At 47.0% G+C, this 26,685-nt stretch overlaps 1 protein-coding gene across 1 annotated transcript; it reads left to right on the forward strand.

The window, feature by feature from the left end:
• The first annotated feature begins 1,192 nt into the window (after positions 1 to 1,192).
• Positions 1,193 to 24,206, forward strand: LOC146180070 (facilitated trehalose transporter Tret1-like). Its single transcript, XM_084580319.1, has 6 exons — positions 1,193 to 1,233; positions 2,014 to 2,272; positions 11,109 to 11,297; positions 14,342 to 14,578; positions 20,714 to 20,953; positions 23,919 to 24,206. The coding sequence occupies exons 1-6, from the start codon at positions 1,193 to 1,195 to the stop codon at positions 24,204 to 24,206; spliced, it is 1,254 nt and encodes a 417-aa protein (XP_084436445.1).
• Positions 24,207 to 26,685: the final 2,479 nt, after the last annotated feature.

Below are 26,685 nucleotides of genomic sequence, written 5' to 3' on the forward strand. Positions count from 1 at the left end.
TAGAAGGGGGAGTTGTTCGTCGCAACGAACCAATTATGTGGACGTCTGTGGTGATTGGACGTTGCTTAAACTGAGCCCGTGTGTCCAGTCCGGCGTCCTGGGCTAGGTTTAAATACTCTGCAGCTTCGGCTATGCAGAGGTGGGAATATTTCCTTGTTAGCCAGTTCCACCTTGCAACTCTGATGTAAATGTTGTGAATGTTTTCTGTGTGTATAAATATCCAGTTATTCTTCTCTCAAGCTACTGCCTTCAAGTCGTCTCAACTTACCGTCTGTGGTGCACAGAGCAAAAAGAACCAACGGAACTTCACGCACAGTTTGCATGTCATTTATTTGTGCGACAGTTAGCCGTTTAATTTTGTTTAGGGATACTAAGGGCTCCTTTTTACATGTTTTTATTCAGTTGAGATTTAGTAGAGGTTTGCGTGAATTTTTCATTACAGCGCACTGTATTCAAGGGAATATTACGGAATATTTGAAAGAAGTTCTTCAAGATAGTCACTTTTTTATACATCATTTTTATCGCATTATCTTAGTAATGTGACACGGAAGGGACGTAGCAGATATATATGTGACTCACTCTTCCCTTAACAATGGTTTAGGACCGTGTACAGTGCTAGCCATGGCCAAGATGTCCTTAAAAGAGCTAAAAAATGGACATTACTCATGCAGTCAAAACTTTCTTTTTTTGTCTACATAGCGGGTTATCAAGAGAAAGGGATATTTGTCCCATGGGAGTCCACTGTTTCTTATGTAAAAAGGATGAAGCCATAGAGCATGTTTTCTTGGACTGCTGGGAAGCAGTTTTCTTCTGGGACGTTCTCCAAAGAACTTTTTAAAGGATTTTCCGCTTGACCCTCACGGAATAAGGTATCTCCAGACTGAAAATGAGGACGGTATTCCATATGATCTTTTAATGGCGTTGGGCCTGCGCAGTATGTGGGGAAGCAGGCTGGCAGTGCGTCATGCATCGCTTCATGTACGGGCAGTTAGAAAATACTTTAAGGAAAGGGCTGCAAGAGATTGTGAACTTATGAAAACTTGTGGAATCTGCATATGACTGACACATTGAAATTTTTTAATCATTAAAATAATTTTAAACCTGGTACGTAAATCAAATATGGCTGGCGGCTCCTTTGTAAATATTGTATATTTTGGGTGCAATATAAAAAAAAAACTGGTGTAACGGTAGCATGCTGGTCCCGCAATCAGAAGGCCGGGAGGTTGAATCCTGGTATGTTCGGAATTCCTTTAATTCATTGTTTATATTCATGTTACAACGGACATTGACAACAACAAAAGTGACGCCAGCTTTTCAGCGACACGGTGCCGTTACGCTGTCGATTAAAAAAAAAAGGCCGCAGGTTGTTGAAGGCGGGGTTACAGGGATTACCGCTCACAGCTTTCGTTCGTGTTATTAGGCTTAAGCAATGCATAAATCCCACTAACGTTTTCAATACAGGAACGTATGTGTTTGGTACCATGCGCTCAAAATGGCTCACAGGAAAGAGGTAGGATGCGTGACCTGATAAAATAAAATAAAATAAAATAAAATGTAGCCACATTCCATTTTCTCCTTCTGAGACTAGAGGTGCTCAGAACGTAAAATTTAAAGTCGTTTGGTGACCAGCTGACAAAAAAGCGCCGTCTCGTAGCAAATTGTAGATCGAAGGAAAGTCTCTTTTCCGAGAGGCGAGAGGACCAAAACTCTGTAGTCCCTTTTTTTACTGTTATCATTAACTCATATTGAGGAACGGAGCTGAAATTATTTTAAAAGTGAAATCCAAACACGGTGTCGTGACCAGGTGAAGGAAGAATATAATGGTTATTGACTGATCAATAAGAAAGGAACTGGTAATTTCTAAATTACTAGCAAACTCTTGGTAGTTATTCTTGGCGTACCCCAGTAGCAGACGTTTGCGAATAGCTGACTTCAGGATTAGAAGTCTGTCCAACTTGCTGGCCATACAGGTATAAGCGAAATGACGTGCGACTAACACGTGTCTGTGTCCAGGTTCAACCGCATGCTGTCACCGGGAGCCGTGCTGGGCAGCGTGTGTGGAGGAGTCCTGTGCCAGTGGCTGGGCCGGAGCCAAGGACTTCTTGGCTGCTCCGTATGCTTCCTCGTGAGCTGGGTCGGCCTCCACTCGGCTGGCAGCTCGCTAAGCCTATACGCCGGCCACTTCGCCGTGGGCTTCTCCGTTGGCTTGGTTTCCCTTTGCGCACCCGTCTACGTGGTCGAGGTGGCCGCTACGGAAAGTAGGGGACTCCTAGTACGTGTACGCCGTAGCGCTTATTAAGGGGGACGGCGATGTCCCATTGATAGTTTCCAGCAGGTCTTATTAGGACAATGCTCGAGCGTCAAAAGGACAAAGTTGAAGTCCGTTTGGTCCCACGTATTGAAGATAAGCCTGCAGAGTGGGTCAGAGAAATAACTCGAATAATTGACATTATAGGAGAAATCAATATGAAATGGACATGGACCGGACATGTAGTGCTAATAGAGGATAAGTGATGGTCGCATAAGGTAACAAATTGCATTCGAAGGGAAGGAAAGCGTAGCAGGGGGCGGCAGGAAGTGGGTAGTTGAGGTTAAGGAGGTTGTAGCGGTCAAACAGATGCAGTTAGTACAGAATCGGGTCACTTGGAGGCGTATGGAGACGCCTTCGCCTTGCAGGCACTGTCAGCTGATGATGATGACTGATGATAAGGAAGTCGACAGGAAAAAAAATGTGGAAGAATGCTGAGGAAGATTGCTCCAAACGGGAACGTCAGCACTAAGTGTTGCGTTAAACTAAGCAGCGTTATTAAGGCTGTTTTCTGCAGAAAATCTGTCGTCGGCGGGCGAAAAATCTAGAGCATGGATCTCATAGACTAGCTGGCAGATAACGTGCTCTGGTCAACGCGTTGTGTGACATCATTAGGTCACACTACATGACCGAGTTTATACGAGCTGTCAATTCCAGTAGCTCCTCTGACATGAGAGGAGGAGACGAGAAGCGAATCCTCCAGGACCGTTTGATTTTGAGCCAAGGGTGGTAGCTCTATTTCTGTAGGCACGCCCGTAGGACTTGGGTAAAATTGGGGCCTTTTATCTATGTCGAGATGGATCCTTCACATATCCGTAGTTTTCAACAGTATGTTAATGAATATGTATACGGTACTAGAGGTATACGTTTCAAAACCGTTTGAGATCAGTGCGGCATCGGCATTAGGGGCATTCATAAGCATTCCTTGTGGAACAAAGATGAGACACGAAACAAGATAATAGGCTTCCGGTTTGTGACATCACACTATGACGACCCCACGGAAGTTAGGTACCACGTGACTCCCCTTCGACGTCGGCATTACCCCCTTGTGACCCCTTTCGGGTTCGGACTTAATATAATTATTAACAAATTACTCTACATGCACCTAATTTCTCCTCAGCGAGATTGTTTCATCTTTTAGCTTGTGCAGCTATTGTTTTCTTATCACTCGTTTCCTTCGAACGTAATGCTGCCCCCAAAGTACTGGTGATACGGCATACCCGACGTCTGATTGACCTAATTGGCTCTAAATAAATAATTAATTTTCATGCACCAAACGTTTTCCCCAGCGAGATATTTTATTATGCTCTATCTAGTGCAACCATTCGTTTTCTTATCGCTCATTCCGTTCCAACTAAATCCTGCCGACAAACTTCAGATGACATGACCTTCAAAAAGCATACCCACCTAATTCTTACAGATGAAATATATATATAATTAGTCGCCTGACAAAGCGCGTGTCAATTAAGGGTGTGCGCATGCGTAAAGAATATCCGGGAGAAAAGCTGCAGACCAATGCCATTAACGCCATTCACCACGCCATTCACCACGCCAATAAATAACGAGTTAAAGTGTCCATCAAATTCTTCTGATGTGTCATTGTCATGTTGGCATCCTTTTTAATTACCTCGCATCCTCCTTGATACCCTCCCTCTAGTGTTAGTATATTGCCGCGAAACCTTCAAAACAGTATTTGTTGTTTTTTAACAGCCGCCGGCATACAGGCTTATGACTCTGATTCTGGACCGCGTATCAGTTCCGTAATCTTTGTTTGTTAATGCTCGATGTCGCGAGTCACACCTTCATCAGTTTTGTTGTAGCGCAAGATGCACCGAGATCTGTCTCGAAGGTTCCGGCCACTCGGGTGTCTTTCCACAATGTTCCAGCCCGTGCTGGTAGCTGTTTGCGACGTTATCTAGATTGTTCTGTGCAGCCTTTAAATTGAGCGTTGACGAGTGTGACGGGCATTCTTTGTCCGACGATCGACGAGCACGATTGTTTCTATCGCCGCCGCCGAGTTGCTTAGTTCTTTTGCAAGCGCAAGTCAGCCCAAATAAAGAGTTTCTTTAGTGCAATCATCGACCCCCTTCATTTGTGTCGTCGACCTCGTCACCACTACGTGGTAATATCTTTGTTATGCCTATATTGACCGTGTAGTGTGAGTCTCGCCTTGGAGCGAATACGCGTGAAGGATGCATGGCCGGAAGGAACATTAGTAGCCATCGCTGGGTCCGCTACTTTGTATGCTCTCAGGTAAACAGGTAGCCCTGAAATACGGCTACGGCAGACGAAGCACTAGCTTTCTTACTGAGCTCCTTCCACAAACTAAAGTGTGAAGAGTTTACAGACGAAGTGAAACTTAAATCACGGAGCAAAATTACCACCAAATCATCGCACATGATAAGAGAAGGAATGGTAGCCAAAGTTCAGAGTTTGAACGTAACAAGAGCTCAAATTATTTAGAAAAGCAATATAAATAGGAATATTGTGAAGAGGAAGTAGTGCACGAGGAACATTCCAGGCAGTGGCATCGTGATCGCTGCGCGTGTTGGACCTGACTGTGTTCGCTGTCGCTGTGTTCGCCGCTGATCTGCCCAGTCCTGCTGATCGAGTCCTGCTGATCTGCTCAATAAACCCACATCTTACATTTGGTGGAGGTGCTGGGTAAGATCTATCCTCTCGCCCTGGAACTCCGCAGCCACACATTACCACCTCCTGCAATGCCTGAGGACGTTAACCACCAAGCCGTACAAGTTGGCTCGGCCATCATCTGTTCCGGCTCCTTCCGCCAGCGAGACCCCGCCATCTTCAGCGACACTGACGACCATGACGTCGAGGACTGGCTCACATCCTATGAGCTAGTGAGCGCTTACAACAAATGGGACGCGGAAACGAAATTAAGCAACGTGATTTTCTATCTCACCGGCGTAGCCAATCTATGGTTTCGAAACCATGAAGCGGACATTCCATCATGGTCCGTGTTCGAAGCCAGCTTCTCTGACTACATCAATTTCGCTCTTCCTTCGACTCTCATCAGAGTTGTTTCGGTCAAACTTCTACAGTAACTCATCGCATTGGTACCGGCACCCACGCACCACTGCGACAGCGCCCATATAGTGTGTCTGCAACGGAACGCCAGGCTATTGAAGAACAAGTCGACCTAATGATTCAGAATGGCGTGATTCAGCACTCAAGCAGCCCTTGGGTGTCCCTTGTTGTCGTCGTAAAAAATAAAGATGGTTGTATCCGCTTCTGTATCGGTTATTGCCGCCTTAATAAGATTACGTGAAAGGACGTCTACCTTCTCCCACGCATCGACGACGCTCTCGATTGTTTGCAAGGCGCCGAGCTCTTTTCTTCCCTAGATTTACGTTCCGAGTACTGGCAAGTTCCCCTGGAAGCGGCTGATTGCCCCAAAACAGCCTTTGTAACTCCCGACGGCTTGTACGAATTCACAGTTATGCCGTTTGGCCTTTGTAATGCTCCGGCAACATTTGAGCGGATGATGGACACCATTTTTCGTGGCCTAAAGTGGAAGACGTGCCTCTGCTACCTCGACGACATTGACCGGATTTTGACACACACCTCTACCGTCTAAATCACGTTTTGACCTGCCTATCTGATGCTGGACTGCAGCTCAATTTGAAAAAAATGTCGTTTTGCCGGCCGCCAGCTCACCATTTTCGGCCATGTTGTCTCCAAAGAAGGTGTATCTCCAGATCCTGCCAAACATTGTGCCGTAGCAGCCTTTCCCAAACCGACTTCCATCAAAGATCTACCTAGCTTCCTCGGGCTGTGCTCTTACTTTCGCCGCTTTATTAGAAATTTTGCTTCCATTGCTGCTCCCTTGACAGACCTGTCCGGCATCGTCATGGTCGCCAACCTGCGACGATGCCTTCGATGCTTTACGCCGCATCCTCACGGCACCGCCTGTCCTACGTCACTTCGAACCCACAGCGCCTACTGAGGTCCACACGGACGCCAGAGGTATTGGTCTCGGCGCTGTGTTCGCTCAGCGTAAATAAGGTTATATTGAATACGCGGTCGCCTATGCTAGCCGTACACTCACGAAGGCTGAATTCAATTACTCTATTACTGAAAAAGAGTGCTTAGCGATTATTTGGGCTCTTACTAAATTCCGCCCTTACATCTATGGCCGCCCTTTTGACGTAGTGACGGACCACCATGCACTTTGCTGGCTTTCCTCACTGAAAGACCCGTCCGGCACACTGGCAAGATGGGCTCTTCGCCTTCAGGAATGTGATGTCCGCGTTGTTTACCGCTCCGGTCGCAAGCATCACGAGGCCGATGCACTTTCCCGCTGCCGCCTTACAGCTGAGGTCGCGAGCCTTTTCTCTTAAGACGATCCCCCGCCATCGCTTCACATCAATGACATGCCGTCAGCGCAGCGGCAAGATCCTTGGATAAATTCTCTCCTCAATTTTATCTCCAATCCTACAGCTGCTTCTCCATCGCGTGCTCTCCGCTGCCATGCTTCCCAATTGGAAATTCGTGATAACCTCCTCTACCGCCGCAACTACTGCGCAGATGGCCGCAAGTGGTTGTTAGTTATTCCCCATCAGCTACGTTCGCAAATCTCTGACTATTTCCACGCTGTCCCACAATCCGGTCATGCGGGCGTCTTCAAGACATACACTCGTCTCCGGCTGCGTTACTACTGGCGCGGCATGTACTCCTTCGTACTGAAGTATGTTCACTCATGCCTCACCTGTCAACGTCGCAAGTCATCTCCTCAACGTTCTGACCGCGTCGGTACTGATTTGTACGGGCCACGTCCCTACATTGCAGACAGAAACCGCTGGACTATCGTAGCCGTTGATCATCTGACGAGGTATACAGAAACCGTCTCACTTCCATCTGCCACAGCGTCAGAAGTAGCTTCCTTCATTTTGCAGCGATTTGTTCTTCGCCACGGCGCACCTCGAGAGCTGCTCAGCGACAGAGGACGCGTTTTCTTGAGTGAGGTTGTGAAAGCCTTGCACACCAAATGCAACATTATTCATAGAACCACCTCCGCCTATCATCTCCAGACTAATGGCCTCACTGAGCGTTTGAATCGTACCCTTGGCGACATGCTCTCTATGTACGTCTCCTCTAACCACTCAAATTGGGACCTCGTCCTTCCGTATGTCACGCTTATAATACCGCAACACAGTCTGCTACTGGCTTCTCTCCTTTTTTTCTCCTCTACGGCCGTCACCCCTCTGCTACAATCGACACCATACTCCCGTATCAGCCAGACATATCAGAGTATACTCCTGCGCCTCAAGCAGCCCAGCATGCGGAAGACTGCTGACAAATTGCCCGCGAATTCACAGCTAACACCCAGTACCGCCATAAATCCAACCATGACAACCAACACTCGACACTGGACTTCTCGTCTGGCGCTCTTGTGTGGCTGTGGACACCTTCCAATGCTCCTGGAATCTCTTCAAAATTTTTTGCTAAATACCATGACCCATACCGAGTTCTGGAGCGTACCTCCCCGGTTAATTATGTGGTGGAACCTTTTACGCCGTCTCATGATCTACGCCGGCGTGGACGAGAGATTGTTCACGTCCGGCGCCTCAAACCCTATTATGACCCTGCCGTCTTGCTCACGCTGTAAGTGGCCAGGATGTCTCCTCTTCGTCCCGCGGGTAAATTGTGAAGAGGAAGTAGTGCACGAGAAACATTCCAGGCAGTGGCATTGTGATCGCTGCGCGTGTTGGACCTGACTATGTTCGCTGTCGCTGTGTTCGCCGCTGATTTGCCCAGTCCTGCTGATCGAGTCCTGCTGATCTGCTCAATAAATCCCCATCTTACAATATGTGATTTTATTTCCCTTGTTAGCGATACTGTGGATGCCCACCAAGCTAAAACATTATGGAAAATTTCCTGTTGTCCCAACAAACCGTTGGCACTCTATTTCGCAGTGAGCATGTTCAGACCACAGAAATGATCTTTTCTGGCAACATAATTTTGTGAAGTTACCTCAAACAAGTGCCACAGAGCTGCAAAATACCGTGATTAAAAAATAGTTATAGTTTAGCTATGGTTAACCCTAGTTGAATTGCGAAAGCAACGGAGGAAGCTTCTTTTGCTTGCGACATTATTCCCCTATCACGCCCTATCAGTGTAAGGTGCTGCATTATTGGGGACACTTAAGCTCATTATTTAGGTGTATGACGTGAGTTTAAGCTACCAACCCACATATAAAGTCACGCTTCAGTCAAGCCGTATGGACGTGCCTGCGAGTCGTAGGGGTAACGAGAATACAACCGGTTTTGGCAGGCTAATTCCGATATCACCCTCCCATATAAAAGGAGCGACCCGAGTTAGCAGCTCCTGCTCGTGGCATAAGGGTGTCGTGAATTCAAATGTCATGGCAGGCTGTTTTTTTAGGCGACCGTAGCTACGCCTCTTCCCGGCATAGCTACGTCTCTTCACGGCGTCACCGCTGCCACCCGAGGTCTCGCTTTGGCTGTCGGAGTATTGCTTTCGCAATAAAAAGCCTGCTGAATTAGAGTAGAATTTCACAAATCGAGAACATTGGGTCATTAGCAAAAGACTACTAAATACAGTGTCGTTTTTATAGTTACACCAAGTGGGCTTCTTTCACTTCGTCGTCACGATCATATCTTTCAAATCAGCGACATCAGCAGATGACGCTGGATGTCATCGTTTTTTGCGCGAATATGACATCCAGCGTTTTTTACGCAGGCAAAATCATCGCTTCTTTGGTGGAAAACAAATTTGCAGTCCTCTCGGGCTCTTCTTGATGAGTAACAATTTTTGTTTCTTGTGTGCTACCGGCACCGGTCATTTTTGCTGGCCGCATTTCATTTTGGGAGCATAAGAATTTGCAAGTATGATGCTGCAGCTGCTTTTTGGATACTGCCGCTTCTTATAATGAGATGCACCAAATTTTAGGACCGAGAAATGCCTCAGTCGATTTAACGAAGTAATTCACGGCTCTCCTTCAACTTCGTTAAATCGAGTGTCCACTGTAATACTTTCGAGTACCCTTTTTTCTACTCTGAGGTGGAGCATTGCTTGTGTGCAGGATGGTCCTTGCTGGAAAGCTCTATTGCTGTGGCACAGTGGTTAGGACGTTCGACTGGTGGGACCAAGGATGCGGGATCGAATCTCGTCCGTGGTGGACGCTTTTCTGTAGATGCAAAAAGCAAGGCAGCATCGCGCTGCATGATGTCAGTGAAAGTCAAATAACTCCAGATGGTCGCGATTTGCGGCGCCCTTAACTACAGCGTCTCTGAAAGCTGAGTCGCTTTGGAGGGACGCTAAACCTATAAACCAAACAAAAACTTTGCTTGAAATGCATCCAGTGGCTTGTGTGTTGTTATCGGCTGCAACAAGGCCTCCTATATAATTGAAATAACTATATATGTCTGAATCTCTACGCTCTCTATTTTCTGGTTTAGGGCAGTGGCTTGAAATCAGCGCGGAATGTCGCTACTCGAGACGCTTCCGTTTGCTAACGTCTAACTTCAACGACCGTTTCATGTAGACGGATGCTGCCTGTAGAGCAGCGCCCTTCGTCTTCGGGTAAAACGCGGTTTACCCAGGAATTGCACGAAGGACACAGTTCTCAAAATGGGAGGAAAACCCAATTTTCACCCCAATAGATGTCGGCTAGTACTCGCGCTTCCCTAACGCACAAAGTCTACGCACAAGTTTCTGCGTATATCTTGTGCGCATTTTAGAAGGTTGTTTTTGAATAACTGATGACTGAAACCTATTTTGTAGACCAGACATTTTTCTGGCTTATCTTATAAAGCGATATAACCTAGTTAACGACGTCACAGTGTAACGTTCTAGTGCGTTCATGATTGGGGTTGTGACGTTGGGTGAGTGTTTTCGTAGTGTGTACAACCGAAACAGGCAGATATTGTATGGGACCAAAATGGCGCGCAGGACACGTTAAAGCATGGACTGCAGTAATAGTATTAAATGAAAAAAGAAATATATACATATTCATCTTCTTGGGTGGTCGCTCATGGGAGCCTGCGATTCCTATATTTTGATAAAAATTGTCGGCACCAAAAATACTGCGGCACATGCTCTAAGCAAAAGCCGGGGCTGATTGCAATTGCATTTGTCGCAGAAAAATAATAATCCGCAATCAGCCTAAATACAAACTTTTTGGTCCATAACGTGGTCGCACTTAAATGAATGAGCGTCTGTCAGAATTTTAGTCAAACTATAGTCTTGCCTCCTGAATACCATAAAAATGAAACTGCAATATAAAAAGCTCAATTTACTAGTAGCGGGTTAAACGCTACTCAACGCAGTTTATTTTTGTGGAAGTAATGACATGGATGCAATTTATGAAGATTTGCGTTGTTTATAACTTAATTTTTCCTTCGTGCTCCCAGTGCAGCATGCTGCGGTGAATGACGTCTCGCAGGCCATGACAGGAGCATGCTGATTATGCCACCTGCTGAAGCGTTATCCACGCCCATACCCCGCTGGTGGAAGGGTGTCGACTTTCACGAATGACCGACGTTTGAACGTTTTTCACTTCTGATCGCTGTCCTGAAAACTGGCGTCAATAATATGGCTGATGCTGGACAGTGTCACCAGCAGTGCACAGCAGTTATAGTTTTTCAACTTGGGCGAGGACAAATCGTACAAAACTTTGTGTTGTGAATATCCGCAATAATTTTTAAGTTTCCAAGAAGAAATATCATTCAATACCAAAGAGTGAATAACAAACAGGAATAGTAGTCTCCAAAGCTTGATATAAACGTGGAGGGAAGTGAACAATACCACTTTCCAGGGCGGATGCCTGTACGTGTCCGTGGGGGCAGGCGTGCTGCTGTGTCGCTGCATGGGCCACTTCCTGGACTGGTCGTGGCTGGCAGCCGCCTGCGCATTGCCAGCTGTGCTTTTCGCTGCTGCGGCCTTTCACACGGTCGAATCCCCGCGTTGGCTTCTGGCGCACGCGCGCAGGCACAGCGCCGCACAGGTGAGTTGTTTCGCGCAGGCGAACATTTTTGCGGACAGATAATGTTTCAAACATGGGTCTTTTTTAAGGTGACTTTAGCCTTTTTATGGTGAGCCGCGTAGCTCTATGGGACATATTACGATGTAAACAAGGCAGGCCTAGAGCCAATGACAGAAGAACAAGGGATTTAATACTGCCCAGCGTGACTTAAAAAGCAGAGAAAAAGGCTTGTGCTAGCAGAAACAAAATGGCAAGTGACCTGTGGTTATATATAAGCCGTATTGGTAAGTTGAAGTGACGGAGTACACTTTGCGTCACCCTGCCCATAGACACCAGATAAAGATCACTAATTTGATTGCAGTTTAATTTCAGAGAATGTCTGGAAAAGAAGAGGGTAGAGTCGGGTTGGTTGGTTCATATTAGAAGGAAACGACGAAAAACACCGTTTACAGATGAGACAGGAAAGAAGAAGCGAACATAGTCGCTTTGTGTGCGCCGGCCCTGTCCTTGGCCCTGTCCTTTTGGATGCCGCCTCGGGCCGCCAAGAACTCGCGATAATATTGAGGCCCTGTTGGATCTTGGCCTCGATCCCTGCTGTTAAGCTTTGCGTGCACTTGTGTGTGAGGTCATCAGCATAATGCACTTGAGACAGGTGTGGATTTTTAGAGTTGGCGGGAAAGAGGGAGCATACGAAGGTGGACAGAACAGCATCTTGCGGGGTGCCACGGGTGAAAGCAGCGGGAATGTTAAAGCAAGAAGTAGGCGCCATGGAGATTTTTTCGTCAAGCAACGGGTAACCTCTTCACATATTGGAGTCTAATTTATACTTCCAAGGGAAGTATAGTGCTGATGACATGAATGTTTAAAGATCTTAAGCTGATAATTTTGGGGCTACTGACTTATCTGTGCACTTCCGCAGATAGATCAGAGGAGGGTGTGGGTGCTGGCCGTCGTGACTTCGTCTTTGTAATGGTTCCTCCGCCCAATTTGCAAATCGAACCCATCACCCATACGAAGCAGTGGTGCGATTCTAATTCTCTAGGTTCAGCAGAACTCATTCCAGGTTTTGTGGCTGACATGAGTTTTGCGTTTTCGAGGGCAGATATGTTGTGAATTAAGCTGAATATATTACCTTTAAAAATGTCCTTGAGTGCGGGGCAAGGATTCATATGCAGATCCGAAAAAGGGTGAGTCAAGGAAGCTAGATAGCTGACAGTCTACAACTTCCCGGGACAGGATGTCGGGGTTATCGATTTTATTAAAATAATGCTGAGGAGTACTGAAGTCTGCCTGGATGTTGGGTGGTGTGATGTCGACCGCTGGCGTGTGGGACATTATACTCGCCGCTTCAAAGGGCGTCATACTTATTGCGAGTCTGCAGTGAAGTTGAAATGTGCTTTGAAGAGTTTCCGTTCGTTAGGACGATTGGAAAAACAAATATTCATGTTTCGTGGACTGCTAGACAGGATTCAATCTGGTGGTTTGTAGGAGGTGTGGGAGAGTCGCAGTTCACACTGCAGGATACGTCTAATGAACGAGGAAATGATTGAGACCTCAGTGGATGATCATGAAAGCGATTCCCAGAAATGTTCACCTCCCCATGACGGGTTTCCTAAAAGAAGATAACCTGATGGACGAAGTAGAGGGTGAGAATCCAGTGATGATGGAGCGTGGGGTTGGATTTAGGATTTAGGCAGTTACACTGAATGGCTAAATGCCAGGTAGCATCTGTTAGGAGAAATTCGAAGATCCGGTTGTGAGGGATGGTTGAGCGGGTGATATTGAATAAGGACGCTCTGTTCTGTAGGCTCAAGGGATCACGATCTTTTGAGATATTGAGATGTTGCTTCTGTATGTGACAGGATGAGGAGAGAACGGAAAAAGTATTTTCAAAACAAGTTACCGCTTTGGTGAGCTCCATGCGCTAGCCGAGGAGAACAGCCATACACAGAATATCAGACATCCTTTTCCCCAAGTATACCATGTGTTCAATAAGCTGCTCCTTATGTTGTTTACACGAAGCCAGTTTTCTTTAAATAACGTGAATAGGGTGTTAATGAATTACTGATAAAAGGGAGAATGAATTATCTGGGAGGAGTGAGTAAGGGATGTTCGAGTGGTGTGAGGTACACCTGGCAGCACCGGCGCTGGGAGAGGTACAGGAGAGGACCGTGTGCAACGGTCGTAGTAATGTCTTTGTGCCGGAGCGGCGAAAAATTCGAGGTAGGGTTTTGCAGCAACAGTTTTTTTCTAGTCAGTGTAAAAAAAGTCTTCCCGCTGTTAGCAGCTTCATGGGCGGTCATAATCGGCTCCTCTCTGATTCGATGTGATATGATTGCGCTTCATTATTAACTTCTTCTTACGAGTATCGGTGATTACATTTATTGCGACACACAAGACTTGTCATAGTGCAGGTAATATATTGTAGACTACGAAGCGCCTTAATATCAATTGCTGGTACCCAGAATATCGTTGGATACAGCTCAAGAAGAAAACGGCGGGCCCCTCATAGCCAGTCAATGGCGTTAACCGTTTGTGATGACGTCGCTTTTAATCTAATTGCATGTAAATATATAGTGTACACCACCTGCAACATCGCGCCAGAAGACTAACCGCGATGTCGTGACTGATTGTTGAAGACAATGGCAGAGGAACGTCTTTTGAGGGGGATGTTATAACCTGCAGTAATGGATGGCACTTTGCTTGTTGTGCGTTGCAACTCTAGTTGCCAGTACGTTGTTGCCTCAATTCTTGCCTCGCTTTGCAACTTGTAGATGTCTGAACTTGACAACGTCGCATTTTGATAAATGACACTGCTAGGTTCCCTCTAATCAGCATGGAACCGCAGTTATATTTCAGTACAGGCTATATTGTTACGGACTAGGAAGAAACGGGCAGTGGCGCGGGCAGGAGCGCTCGCGCTAGGCCCGCTGGGAATCATTAAAAGCATCTCACGGTTATCGAACATCATCTCTCCGTTCTTTGTTCGTTGCGTTCATCGGCTTGCCGCCCCAATATCGTCCTCCAGTAAAGTAGTGCTTGAAATGAAGAGGTTATTTGTGCAGGCCCTCAGTCTGCTCCGACGCAGGGGAACCAATGAAGATCGCGAGGGTCACCGTACCGACGATGCGTTCATCTGGGTTCCTCCTTCAGCGGTCAACGTACTCCTGGCCTACCACGTTATGTTCGTGCAGCAGTTGACGGGCATCGTTTTGGCGCCACAGTGCGCCGAAAACCTGGCGCTAGCTGCTGGTGTGCCGCTTCCGTCGACCGAATTTGCCATCATCTTGACGTTGCTGCAAGTGCGTATGGAGCGGCTCACTTCGTGTAAAACCACTTTCGAGATGTCGCGGATGTCGTTAGGAGGAATTTCGATGCATTATAAACCGCTTAGGGTAATCAGAACGAACGATCAACACTGTCCGGTTTAATACGGTACAGACTAGATGTAAAAGTCGTGAAACAAATTTTATCGGAGTGGGAAAGGAGGCGATATAGAGTCTATGCTCGGAAGACAAAGTGTCTCTCGACAAGCGTAGGAACAAGGCCAGAGATAATGCTTGCGCTTGATGTCTTCGAGGGGACTGTATTTCAGGCCACATTGTCAAATCAGATGAACATTGGTGGCCATGTTGTAGCTGATGCGAAATATACAGAGCGAAAGCGAGATTATTACCAGAGATAGCACAAGCACCAAGAAAGGTAAATTGATTTACGTAGAATAGTTGAAGTGCACGATCGCACTGCTGCAGGCTAGTTAGTTAGGTGTACGAAAATGGTAGAACCATACTTGCCCACAGGACAACGCTTGTGCTTTTCTCCATGTTTAAGTTTAAACGCAAACCTCTCAGGGACATCGTAACAAATTAATTTGACGCCTTGAGAACATGCGAAGTATAGACCGCCTTCTTTCATCATTAGAAAAATATGCTGTATACGACAAATAATATTGACCGTGGCCTGCGAATCAAATCGCTTGTCAATCAATCATGAATTACTAGAACCACAAATTGTTTTGTATCATTCTATAGCATGATGCAATTTTTTACGCAGCCCTCGAGTAAATATTTCCGACATGTGGTACGGCTACTGCTGCTACTATGTTGGCGGCTATTGAGCGAACGAGCTGTATAAGTTATCGTTTAAAATGACTAACACAAATGACGCGGCGTTTGCAATGCGATCGAGGACTTCCTAAGTGCACATCGCGTTCTGTATTTATCGTAGTTTTCTACTGTCTGCTTCAGAGAGTACACATTGTAAACGAACTTTTCCACCTTATTCAAGTTAGATTTACGGAAAATGAAAATCAAGCAATCAGATTTTCCTTCAAGCCGTGCTGCTGACGGTACTCTGGGGTGCGCCGCAGAAGCAGCGCGCGAGCTCTGCACATGCTCGGAAGGGAGCGGGAGAACGGCAGTGCAAGGAGAAAGCGCATCTGGCGCCCCCCCCCCCCCCCCCCCCCCCCCAATATTCCCAGTTTTCATTTTTCTGCCATAGATGGCGCTTATCGTCAGGAGTAGTGATTTAGTTAACCAATCTAAATCAATAATTAAGATATAGGGAGAAAAATGAGCATGATAGCTACTGCGACCACCCCGTTTCAAAGAGGACGCTCCTAATTCCATCCATTCCATCCATTCCATCCAGTGGAAGCTAGCAAAACACGACTGGAAGATTGGTGGCTTGAAAGCAGAAAAGTGACATAATGTTAGTAATGTAGAAGAAAATTAAATTAATAGAATGATGGTATAGGGAACCAATGCAAAACAATAATTAAGATATAGGGAAAAATGAGCATGAGAGCTACTGCTACCACCCCGTTTCAAAGGGGACGCTCCTATATTCCATTCATTCGTCCTTTAGGAGCCTATTGGACGCCGAGATGAACGTACCGAAGGTTGTTTTAAACCATAAGTTAGAATCTTTCAGGAACAACGTTTTTACTGTATCCTCAGCTGAGAGTAGGCGCCTGAAGAGTCCAAACCTCTTCTTTGCAGTTGCGCTGCTGTGTGTTCGTGTCTGCTTCCATCTGCATTGCCAATAACGGATGACACCTACGTGAATTCGGCTACTATATTCGTACACTGCTAATCAGTGGAAGGCAAAAAACGGTGTCATTGTCATGTTCTTTAATGCTGAATCGAATAGGCCGTATTGTGTATTCTACGTTTGCCGACTATAGAAAATGCCAGCCCTTTGCTGTTTTTCATCACTGCAGTCAACCGTCGTCGTGATATGGCAAATGCGTATTCGCATGCGTGATTGGCCCCGTAAAGGGTCTAGGTGCGCCCACTAAAGTCCTGCAATAAACAAAATGCTATTGCACTTTGTACCTCTGAAGTGTGATGAGGCGAAAGCCTTTGAAATTCGGCTGACTCTTGCTGTACTGTGTCAGCTTCGGTATGTTGTGTGGTGCGGCGTTCGATGAATCACCAAATTAAAGGAGCAGCACGGATGCCTGGATCGGATACGCGGTGGGGTCAGATTCGTATATGTGTAAATCGCCTGATGAAGACAACTGCCATGACGCCACGTCTGGTCGTGACCGATGACGTCACGCGCTGATGACCTTACAATCTCACTTTATGCTATTCCAGCAATGGAAAGTGGCAAACGTAATCCTAATACCAAAACTGGGCAAGCCCCCAAAACTGGAAAACCTTAACTTTCCTTAAGCTCGTGCGTAGGGAAATTAATGGAGCATGTGGTGCAAACAGAGACTAACGTCTTTCATGGAGCAAAACAGCCTGTGGCCGCACGAGATGGTTGGTTTCCGACCAGGATTGTGCACGCAGGACGTGATGCTCCGACTAAAACAAGACATAATACTCACGATCTAGGGACGCCAAAGTACTCTTGGGCCTAGAGTTAATGAAAGCCTTCGACAACGTCAGGCATGAGGCGCTTCTCAGCGGTCTCCAGGAGATCGCAGTGGGATCCAGAACATATAATTACATAAGAGACGTCTTAACCGACAGAACAGCCGGCATTAAATTCCAAGACATTGAGTCTCCCACATTGCAGCAAGGAGCAGGGGCACACCGCAGGGATCATGTCTCTCCCCATTCTTCTTCAACGTGGCGATTAGGGGTCTCCCAAAAGCGCTGAGCAACATTGAGGGGTTCAAATGTAGCATGTACAGGACGACATCAAGCTCTGGGTAAACCAGGGGAGTGATGCTAGCATAGAGAGGCGACTGCTGGCAGCGGCACACAGCCGTGGACTACGTGGCTAGTAGGAGGCTTTGATGCTCACCGCAGAAATCAGGACTACTAGTCTAAAACTCAAAGTCGTTGAAGTGCAAGCAAATCGGAGAATTCGATCTCAAAGTGGATGGAATGTCCGTATCAAAGGTTCACCAAACACGAATCCCAGGACTATTCATTCTAGAGAACGGATACAACGACGGGATACTAAAGAAACTGGAAGGCTACGCAACACAAGTTCTAGGCATATTCAGGAACATAACATTGAAGGGCCGATGCTTAATGGAAGAAGCTTAATCAGACTTATGTATGCATATGTCATAAGCCGCATAAGCTACTCTACACCATAATTAAACCTTAGAGCAGAGGAAAAAAGAAAATTAGAAGCACTCATTAGACGATGCATAAAGAGGGACCTGGGCCTACCAACGAGTACATCCACAGAGAGGCTGCTCGCTATGGGTGTACACAATACGTGGGAAGAAATAGCAGAGGCAGTCAGAGCGTCGCAACTTGAAAGGCTAAGCCAGACAACTACAGGGAGAGGCATTTAAAGTATGGTAGGCTTGCAGTCAAAGGGAAGTAACAAAAGTCGAGCATCCCACTGACATATCGAGATAAGCTAATCATCTCCCCTCTTCCTCGACACATACACCCCATATTCAAAGCGGAAAGGAGGCAAAAGAGAGCAGAAGCACTCAAAAAGCGCTTCGAGCCACTTGACAGCAAGGCAGTTGCATACGTTGATGCGGAGAGTGGAAAGTTGGGTGCCGCGGTAGCCTAGGTAGTCAACGGCAGAGGCGCCCCAGTATTAGAAGCCGTAACTTCGAAACAGCTTAAGAAGTTGCGATAGCGCTCGCTTGCGTGCGCAGGGAAACAAAATTCATAATTAGTGACAATAAAACAGCAATCTAAAATTACGCGAAGGGCAGGATCGCACCGGAAGCGGTGAGAATCCTGACCGGAAAACAGCTGAATAGAAAAGCCAGTTTAATATGGACTCCAGCGCACGTGTCTGTTCCTGGGAACGAGGCCTGAGCTGGCCCGAGCTCTCTACTTTCGGGTAACCGGGGAGCCACCCGATTGCCAGTACATGGGCGGACGTATGTTAAATTACACAAAAATAGCCGAAAGTTATAGACAGCAGAAAACTGATATGTCACCACTGGATAAGCGTCTGAGCAACAAAGAGGCGACCGCATGGCGGCGTCTACAGGCAGGGAATTACATCTACCCGGTCTGGGCCTATCACGTCCAGAAAGATGAGACAGGACGCTAAATGTAAGCAATGTTGGGAAAGAGGGCTCCTCAACTACATAATGTGGGAATGCGCTAGCTCCCCAGGGGCGAATACAAAAATAGTTAGTAGAGAAGCCTGGGGAATCCTTCTGCGGAGCGAGGACCCAACTCTTCATAAGCTAGCCATCCGCCTAGCAGAAGAGGCCGCAAGGAACCAAGACCTCTTTGCCTAACTCTAATCGCGGAGGTCCCGGCCCCTGTTCCCTAGGCTTGCGTGCGGGGGTGGGGAGTAGGAGGCCTCCTTTCTGGTGGAAATAAACGTTTCGCACGCACGCACGCACGCACGCACGCACGCACGAACGAACGAACGCACGCACACACACACACACACACACACACACACACACACACACACACACACACACACACACACACACACACACACACACACACACACACACACACACGCACACGCACACGCACACACACACACACACACACACACACACACACACGCACGCACGCACACGCACACACACACACGCACGCACGCCCACACACACGCACGCACGCACGCACGCACACACTATGCCGTGCCATCTTGTGAAGCAGTGTGACACTTCTCGCGGACGCATGGACACACGGACGAACGGACACTCATAAGCCTGTAAAAGCTTTCGGTTTGACATTATTCCCATCTTGTAAAAATTGTCACTTGCCTCCTTCCTTGCGCCTTCCCATAGGTTGTACCCTCCTATTTGCCAAATAGTGCTGTTATATGCTTTCGCGCGTGTTTTGGTGCTGCTTCCTCCCATCCCCTAGTTCTATGTGCACACGAATAGCACGTTTCGCTACGTTCCGCGCCCTTTCCGTGCTGTTTCTAGTATAGGCCCTCGTTCTCAATACTCTGTTGCTGCGCTTTCGAGTGAAGCGCAGGAGAAAGCAACAGCATGGCAAGCGGCTATTCAAAATACCATTTGCGACTGGTGATGCGGAGCGAATGACAGTTTGGCTGCCCAGAATCGGTCGGGCTGAACCATTAGCAGCCCAGTGGTCGCTGCTCTATGAAGCTAACGAGCGACTCCTCTCTCATCATGAATCCGTTGTTTTTCGCACTTCGAAGTGTCCAGCGCCCATACAATGTTCATCTACAATCTGCGCCACCCACATGTACGTAGTAGAGGCGCCAAAGGCTTTTGTCTAGTTGGCCATGCCTTCCAGCACGTTTTTGTTTAACCCGGGTTAAGGATCACTGTTTCTTTTGAATAATCGGCTTATTTAACCTAGCAGTGACTGTACTTTACCAAACGAAAGGGCAGTTAATGCGTAACTATGACTTAATCTGGCTTTTTCAGGCCCTAAAATTAACTCTGACGTGCCGCTATCGGCAACGCTCAACGACGATGTGTGGGTGACCTAGAATTATATTAAAATGGTACAATGGTCACTTCCTGGACAATCTGGTTGAGTCGCACACTCTTAAAATTTGCTGCATGCAAAAAAAGGACTCTAAACTCTCTACTATTCCATCGGCATTTATTAATCGGAGGCAGCCGAAGGCAAGGAAGCCATCAGCCAAGTGCAAGATTGCAGAGGCGCCTGGCCCTTAGCCTTCATATTGCTACTAGCAACACTATGTAGGCAGACACATTGTGTTGCTTCATTAAATTGTAGAACACAATTCAAGAAGAAATAATAAGGAACTAATGGATTAAACCAAGATGGCTGTAAGAGACAGTCGACGGCGCTGTGGTGTAATCGGAAAATACCTTGTTTAGGCAGGTTAATTGGGAAAGAAGTGGCACGAATGTGGATAAAGTTCATATGACAAACGAAGGCCAGGTATGGGATGAAGGTTTTGGAGAAAGAGAGGACTGCTTGGAAAGCGGTGAAAAATATTGTGGTCATATGAAAAGAAGGTCAAGATAACGATATAGCGAATACGTGGAATTAATTTAGTCTGACGTGCATTTTCTTGTTAAATTGCAGCTGCTGTCTTCCGTGGTCTCAGCGGCGATCATGGACACACTTGGTCGTCGCCGGCTTTTCCTCGCGTCGTCCTGTGTGTGCGTGTTAATGCTGTTCGCTGTAGGAGTTGTTGACATGTGCAGCCGCTCAGGGGATCAGCACCCGGTTGCGCGAGGCCTGAATTTTGTGTTGCTGGTTGCCTACCTGATAGGCTATTCCTTCGGGCTTGGACCGATCAGCTGGCTACTCGCCGCCGAGCTGGTACGTTTGGAACGTGACAGTGCCCTGCTGGTAGCTTTGAGAATTTGAGCAGCGCGGAGGGCTTTTATCCACTAGTGAACGACTACTTGGACTGATCAGGAGATTGGTAAGACAAGCTCAGTAAGTCCGAGCTGTAAAAGCCTTCAGGATAAGCCCCATTACATACTTTCTACCCTACTGGAACCTCAACGCGTCAGGTACATTCGGTTGATGCAATCATAGCGCTGTCTACGAAGCAGATTTTGGACTTCCCAGTACACGAACGTTGAAAAGCTACTTAAAGTGAGCATATGCCACACATTTCAAGAGATCGCAAAGGCGCATAAGGAAGCAGAAATATTCAGGCTCTCGGTCTGCAATGCAGGCTGCATGATACTATACAGCTTAGCTGTCGTACGATCTAAAGAAGGCGCTCTTTGAAAACATGGGAGTGAAAGGCATGCATCTAGAGAGCAAACAGTGCGGTAAGCATCCAAGATACAGTAGCGACCGAGCTGTAGGCTACGTCGACGAGGCCAGAGAAAAGGAAATCAAATACTTTGCCACTATGGTACGAGTGAGAAATGACGAGTCTGGATTTTTGCAGCAGTGGCAGTCACGTCAGCAGAGGAGGCCGAAGTAGCCATTGCCTAAGCTCTCATGGACAGTAGCGTAGGCGCAATAACTACTGACCCCAAGACTGCGATCCAAAATTGCTAAGAAGGCCAGGATGAGCTGTGTAGACGCAGGAATAATAAAAACAGCCAAAGAATAAGCCGCGTAAGAATTAGTTGTGTCGGTGCACACAAGATAAATAAATGAATAAATAAACAATTTGTAGTGTTGCCCCAACGCTCGGCGAATGTTGTAAAGAAGACGAGCGTATGTCGAAAGGCGCGTGCTAACAAAGAAGACAGCAGAAAAAGAAGAAGACGCAAGAGACTGGCTTGCTAGTTGAACGTTCGACCAGAACACCGACCTGAGATTGAACGTATTCTTAAATGTGGTGGAAGTGCTGGGTATGTATCTTTACGGGCTACTGCCAGTCACTCGAGCTGGTAACCGTTGGGTCATCGTGGCTGTCGACCACCTTTTATACAGGTATACAGTTTTATACAAGGCTCTCACCCAGGGATTGTCACTATAATTTGTCTCCGACTTGATTTACACTTTAAGAATGCATAATAGTAGGCTCCTAGAATGCCGCGAAAAAACGACTTGCTGCTCTGAGAACATACGCACTGTGAGCCTGAATGTTTTCCAATGGGAGAGAGCCATTGCGGTAATTTAGCGTCCCGCTGCAATATGCACTCATGTTTTTTGTCGTCTTGGTACGAGTGATATTAAGTGTTTTTAACGCTGTTTATGACACACACGAAACCGCCTAGTTTACTTTGCAACCTTGAAAGAATTCCACCTCCTCCTTCTGTATACGCATTTTCTCGACTTTCGGCCCCCTCGTTACACGAATACCTCCTTCTTTCGCAGTGGCAAAGCGAGCGGCGCAAGAAAGGAGCAATGTGATACTTTGAGCAATCCTTCAGTAAGACCTCGGGGTTTTTCTTGAAGACCAACATGAGCCTCCACCGCCAACTGACAAGCAGAGATGATAGAAAAGTCATACTCGCTTCTCTGGCTACGCCAACGTCCGCGGAGGCAGCTAAGGCCCAAGAGAGAAACAGTTGCCGAGACACAGCAGTGGAAAATTTGCTCGGAACGTGAATCGCAGAGACATGAGCTGTGCAAGAGGGCTAGATGCCATGGAAAGTGTTTCTTCAACTGATCTCACGGCATGCGTAGCTGTCGAGTAGCGCAGTCAAAATAGCTTATTTCTTTATTTTCTGGGATTATAAAAAAGTATTGTGGTTTAACTCTGGTTAACCGTAGTTGAATTGCCATAGCACGACGGAAGCTTCTTTTGCCTGCTACATTATTCCCCTATCAGGCCTTATCAGTGTAAGGTGCTACATTATTGGGGACACTTAAGCTCATCCTTTAAGAGTATGACGCGACATCGTAAGCTACCGGCCACATATAAATGAAAAGGAGAAAGCATTAGCTGCCGGTGATTGAGCGTTCTTCCTCTTTTTCGCGGCTGTTCAAGGTCAAACGTGGGCCTTGCTTGAACGACGCGACGGGCCGAAACCTGCCGCAGTATTGCTATCGCTATGATATCACATTGGATAGAAGCGCTAGTGGGAGAGTATGTACTTGCTTTCAGTCCATTTGGCGGACTCGCTACGCGGTATAGTACACCTCCGATCCCCTGCCAAGTTCTTGGGATCTCAGCCACATAACGCCCAAGCGGAGCTCTGTAGAATGGCTTGTGCTATAAAAATGCTAAGAAACAGCTTTTTTTTGCACAGGGCTGAGCTTGCTGCATGAATCCCAAACACCTCTGCAGAGAAAATGCAGCTGATTCCTATGATGCTTTGTGTAGCCCTTGTTTCGTGCCTCTGTGGGGCGCTGATACCACTCACTATTTTCTGTACGCTCGGCGATCTGGCCTCCAGATGAGCATGTCTTAGGCTTCTCTCGTAGTTAATAAGCAGAGTGGTAGATGGGGTTGGAGGAGAAGCGTGATAGAATTGTCGACACAACTCGTCCGTCTAGCGTGAGAGATAATTTACTTAAAGTTCTTCACGCAGATGGAAATCACAGTGAACTAATAAAACAATTGCAGTTCTTTAATCTAATACCTTTGCTGTATTCTTTAGGAAATGGGCACCCAAATTTCCCTGATTACAGCCAGCAACGTGTATGACTTTGGCAGTGGCTAACGAACCTAAGCTCGGGACATCGAATCCCAGCTGTAGCCGTAAGTATCGATGGCGGCGAAATAAAAATGACGACCGTGTACAGAGCGAGCTGCCAGCAGTGCCTAAGCGGTCGACAATAACTCGAGCCTTTCGCTACGCTGCTTGTAGTCATCGAGAGGTCGCTGTGTGCCACACCCAGTTCACACCGTTTGGAAATGGCTGCGCAGGTTCCACTGCGTGACTGGGGTATGCTGCTGAGCCTGGCGTTCGCCTTTAACTGGCTCAGCTCGTTTGCCGTGGCTCTCTTCTTCGGTGCAGTTCAGAAAACGCTGACCTTCGTCGCTGCTGGCTGGTTCTTCAGCGCCGTCACTCTGATGGGGGCCTCCCTTGTCTACTGGTTCATTCCAGAAACCAGCGGGCGCTCTATGGAGCAGCTACTGTTGGAAGTCACTGCTGACGGAGAAGAGTATCGTTCAGTAATCTCGCGTCAGCAGTCCCTTTTCATGAAGCATTGAAAGGAACTTCATCAGTTCCTTTCGAAACGCCTTGCTATCAACCACCTCTCATACTAATGTTGAAACATACAATTTCATATTTCGTTGAAGATGCTTCCCTTAGTAATCAAGCTTCCTGTACTTAGCCCTCAATAAAGCAACTGTTAAAGCTTTGTTTTGCTGCTTAATGTGTTAATTATCCCCAGCCGACGATTTGTTTACCGAAATATCCCCCCCCCTCCTGCCGTTTGGTGTGTGGACCACTGTGTTACCAAAGGGAACATTTGCAACACGTTTCCCTCTCGTTGTTCCTTTCTTGCTGGGACCTGCCAGGGACGCGCAGACCCGGTTGACCCTGTCCTTATAATCCCATTTCCTTCTACGTCCAGTGAACGTATGTTGAGTGCCCTTAACCCGCCTTCCTCTGTTCCCAATTTCGTTCATTAATACATATTCGCGACTACTATTGACGGCAGCCTGGACCCTATTCAACATACCTAACTTTTTACACTGCTGTACTACTTTCGTTCTTCTTTTGACGTTCAGCAGAGGTCCTGGGAGGCAGTGTGACTGTCACTCATGTCATAGACACCGGTACTCACGCTCCACAACGGAAGCGCCCTTACTCTGCTTCCCCCCCCCCCCCCCCCCCCCCCGAGCTTAGGGTCATCGAGGAGCAGGACGACAATGTGCTAAGGCACCGTGTCGTTCAGCCGTCTACACGTGCTTGGGCTTCTCCAGTTGTCTTGGTCAAGAAAAAGGATGGCTGAATTAAGTTTTTTTTTTCGCATTAAAATTTGGTACTAAGCTTTAAAAAGACATTTGCATAACCTCTCAATCCACTAGGCCGCACATTGTCTCCCCTGTCTATATCTCTCTCTCTCTTTATTCTCGCATTTTTCTCCTCATCTGAAGTTTGAGAGGGGGTTTTTGTGTTTCCATTTTGCCACCTGCCCAACATGGTAGTTGGTTTAGGCTTCAGACAAACGTGGCTTGCCTCGTAAGCCACAAGTCGAATTGTTACCTCAAACTCTCTTCCTCTTTGTTTTCATAGTTCTCTCTATCTCTCCATCCTCTCTTCCAAAATTGGACACGGTGCTTTTCTCTTTTACCCGCCTTGGCAGGTGCCTAGAGATGTAGGCAAACGGCTGACAATTTTTTACTTCACGGTACCCATAATGGTTCATGGTGGACAGCAGTGCACTGAAACAAGGACAGAGTGCAAGCTACGAGAGAGGACAGAGAGCTGATTTCAACTAATATTAATTTCAGGAAGAACGCTATGCATCGTGCACCCTACAAAAGAAAAAAAAAGGGAAGTGAGATCCGGCGTATACAGCGCCAAGCTAGTAAGAGAGTACACGTTCAAAAATTAAGATAAAAATAGTGCAGTCGTTGACAAATGTTGGGCTCACCTGGTCGATGACATGTTTTCAGAGCATATGACAGGGCTGGAAAATACCGGTGGCCCGTAACACGCCTGTGTCAATGTAAGTCAAGATGATCACCAGCAGCGGCAATAGAAGCAGCGTGACTACACTCCGTGATAAAGAAAGGTCTCTCCCATGCTTCTCAAATAAACCTGGTGCTGTGCTAGCCATATCGGCATTATCCTCACAAGCTTCCTGATGTCATTCCCAGACCTAACTTTCTGCCACTTCTTGATAAGATAGGTACGGCCCAAAAAGTTAAACTCATTTTCAGATACAAAATGAGGTGTACACTTAAGCTGTTCCTTTGAGGGCATGACGCGACAACACTAATTGCTTTTGTACGCCGGCTTCTATCGCGAGTATTATTCGCGTTCATTCAGTGTGCTGCTCGCTTAACAAGTTGTCTGATTTTTTCCTCTATTATACCGCATATACCAGCATACAGCCATAAAACACCACACTGTATTAAAGATAGGACATAGATGTACAGGTGCGGACGTAAGTAAATGGAGCACGCTTTCCGTTCAAATTAAAATCACTCCTTCTGTACCGGAGATAAGAAAATAATGTTTGACCAAGTAGAAGTGCACTGTCGTCTACTACCGGTTCGCACATACCACGACTGACAGTTTCAATTATGCAACGCGTGAATAAAATTAGAAGCAAATAGAGTGCTCCGCGTTTACTTTTGTCCGCAGGGGTACATCTCTACTTTAACGAAGCGGTGTATTGGACGTGCCCTGCGCGGCTTAGAGGCACCGTGTAACACTAATGGGTTTGAATTGTTCCCGAAGGCTATATTCTGACCTCCCATCTGGAAGTTGAAGCTTGCGTTGTCAGCGCCTGTCAACTTTACGACGTCTTCGGACGCCTCGCGTCCCAGCTACCAGTCAGCCGACGGCCATGTCAGCTGCCAACTGCCACGTGCCATGGCCGTGAGTTTCTCTATCACAACGTCAACGCTGTCAATGACAACAGCAACGCCAGATGCCTCCAAGAACGGGGCCTTTAAAGCTGTCCCATTTAACCTTCAAGGAGAGCGAATAGTCTAGTCATCTCTTATAATG

Source organism: Amblyomma maculatum, chromosome 9 (genome assembly GCF_055883805.1).
Source record: "Amblyomma maculatum isolate TAMU_Amacu chromosome 9, ASM5588380v1, whole genome shotgun sequence".
Classification (NCBI taxonomy): Eukaryota; Metazoa; Arthropoda; class Arachnida; order Ixodida; family Ixodidae; genus Amblyomma; species Amblyomma maculatum.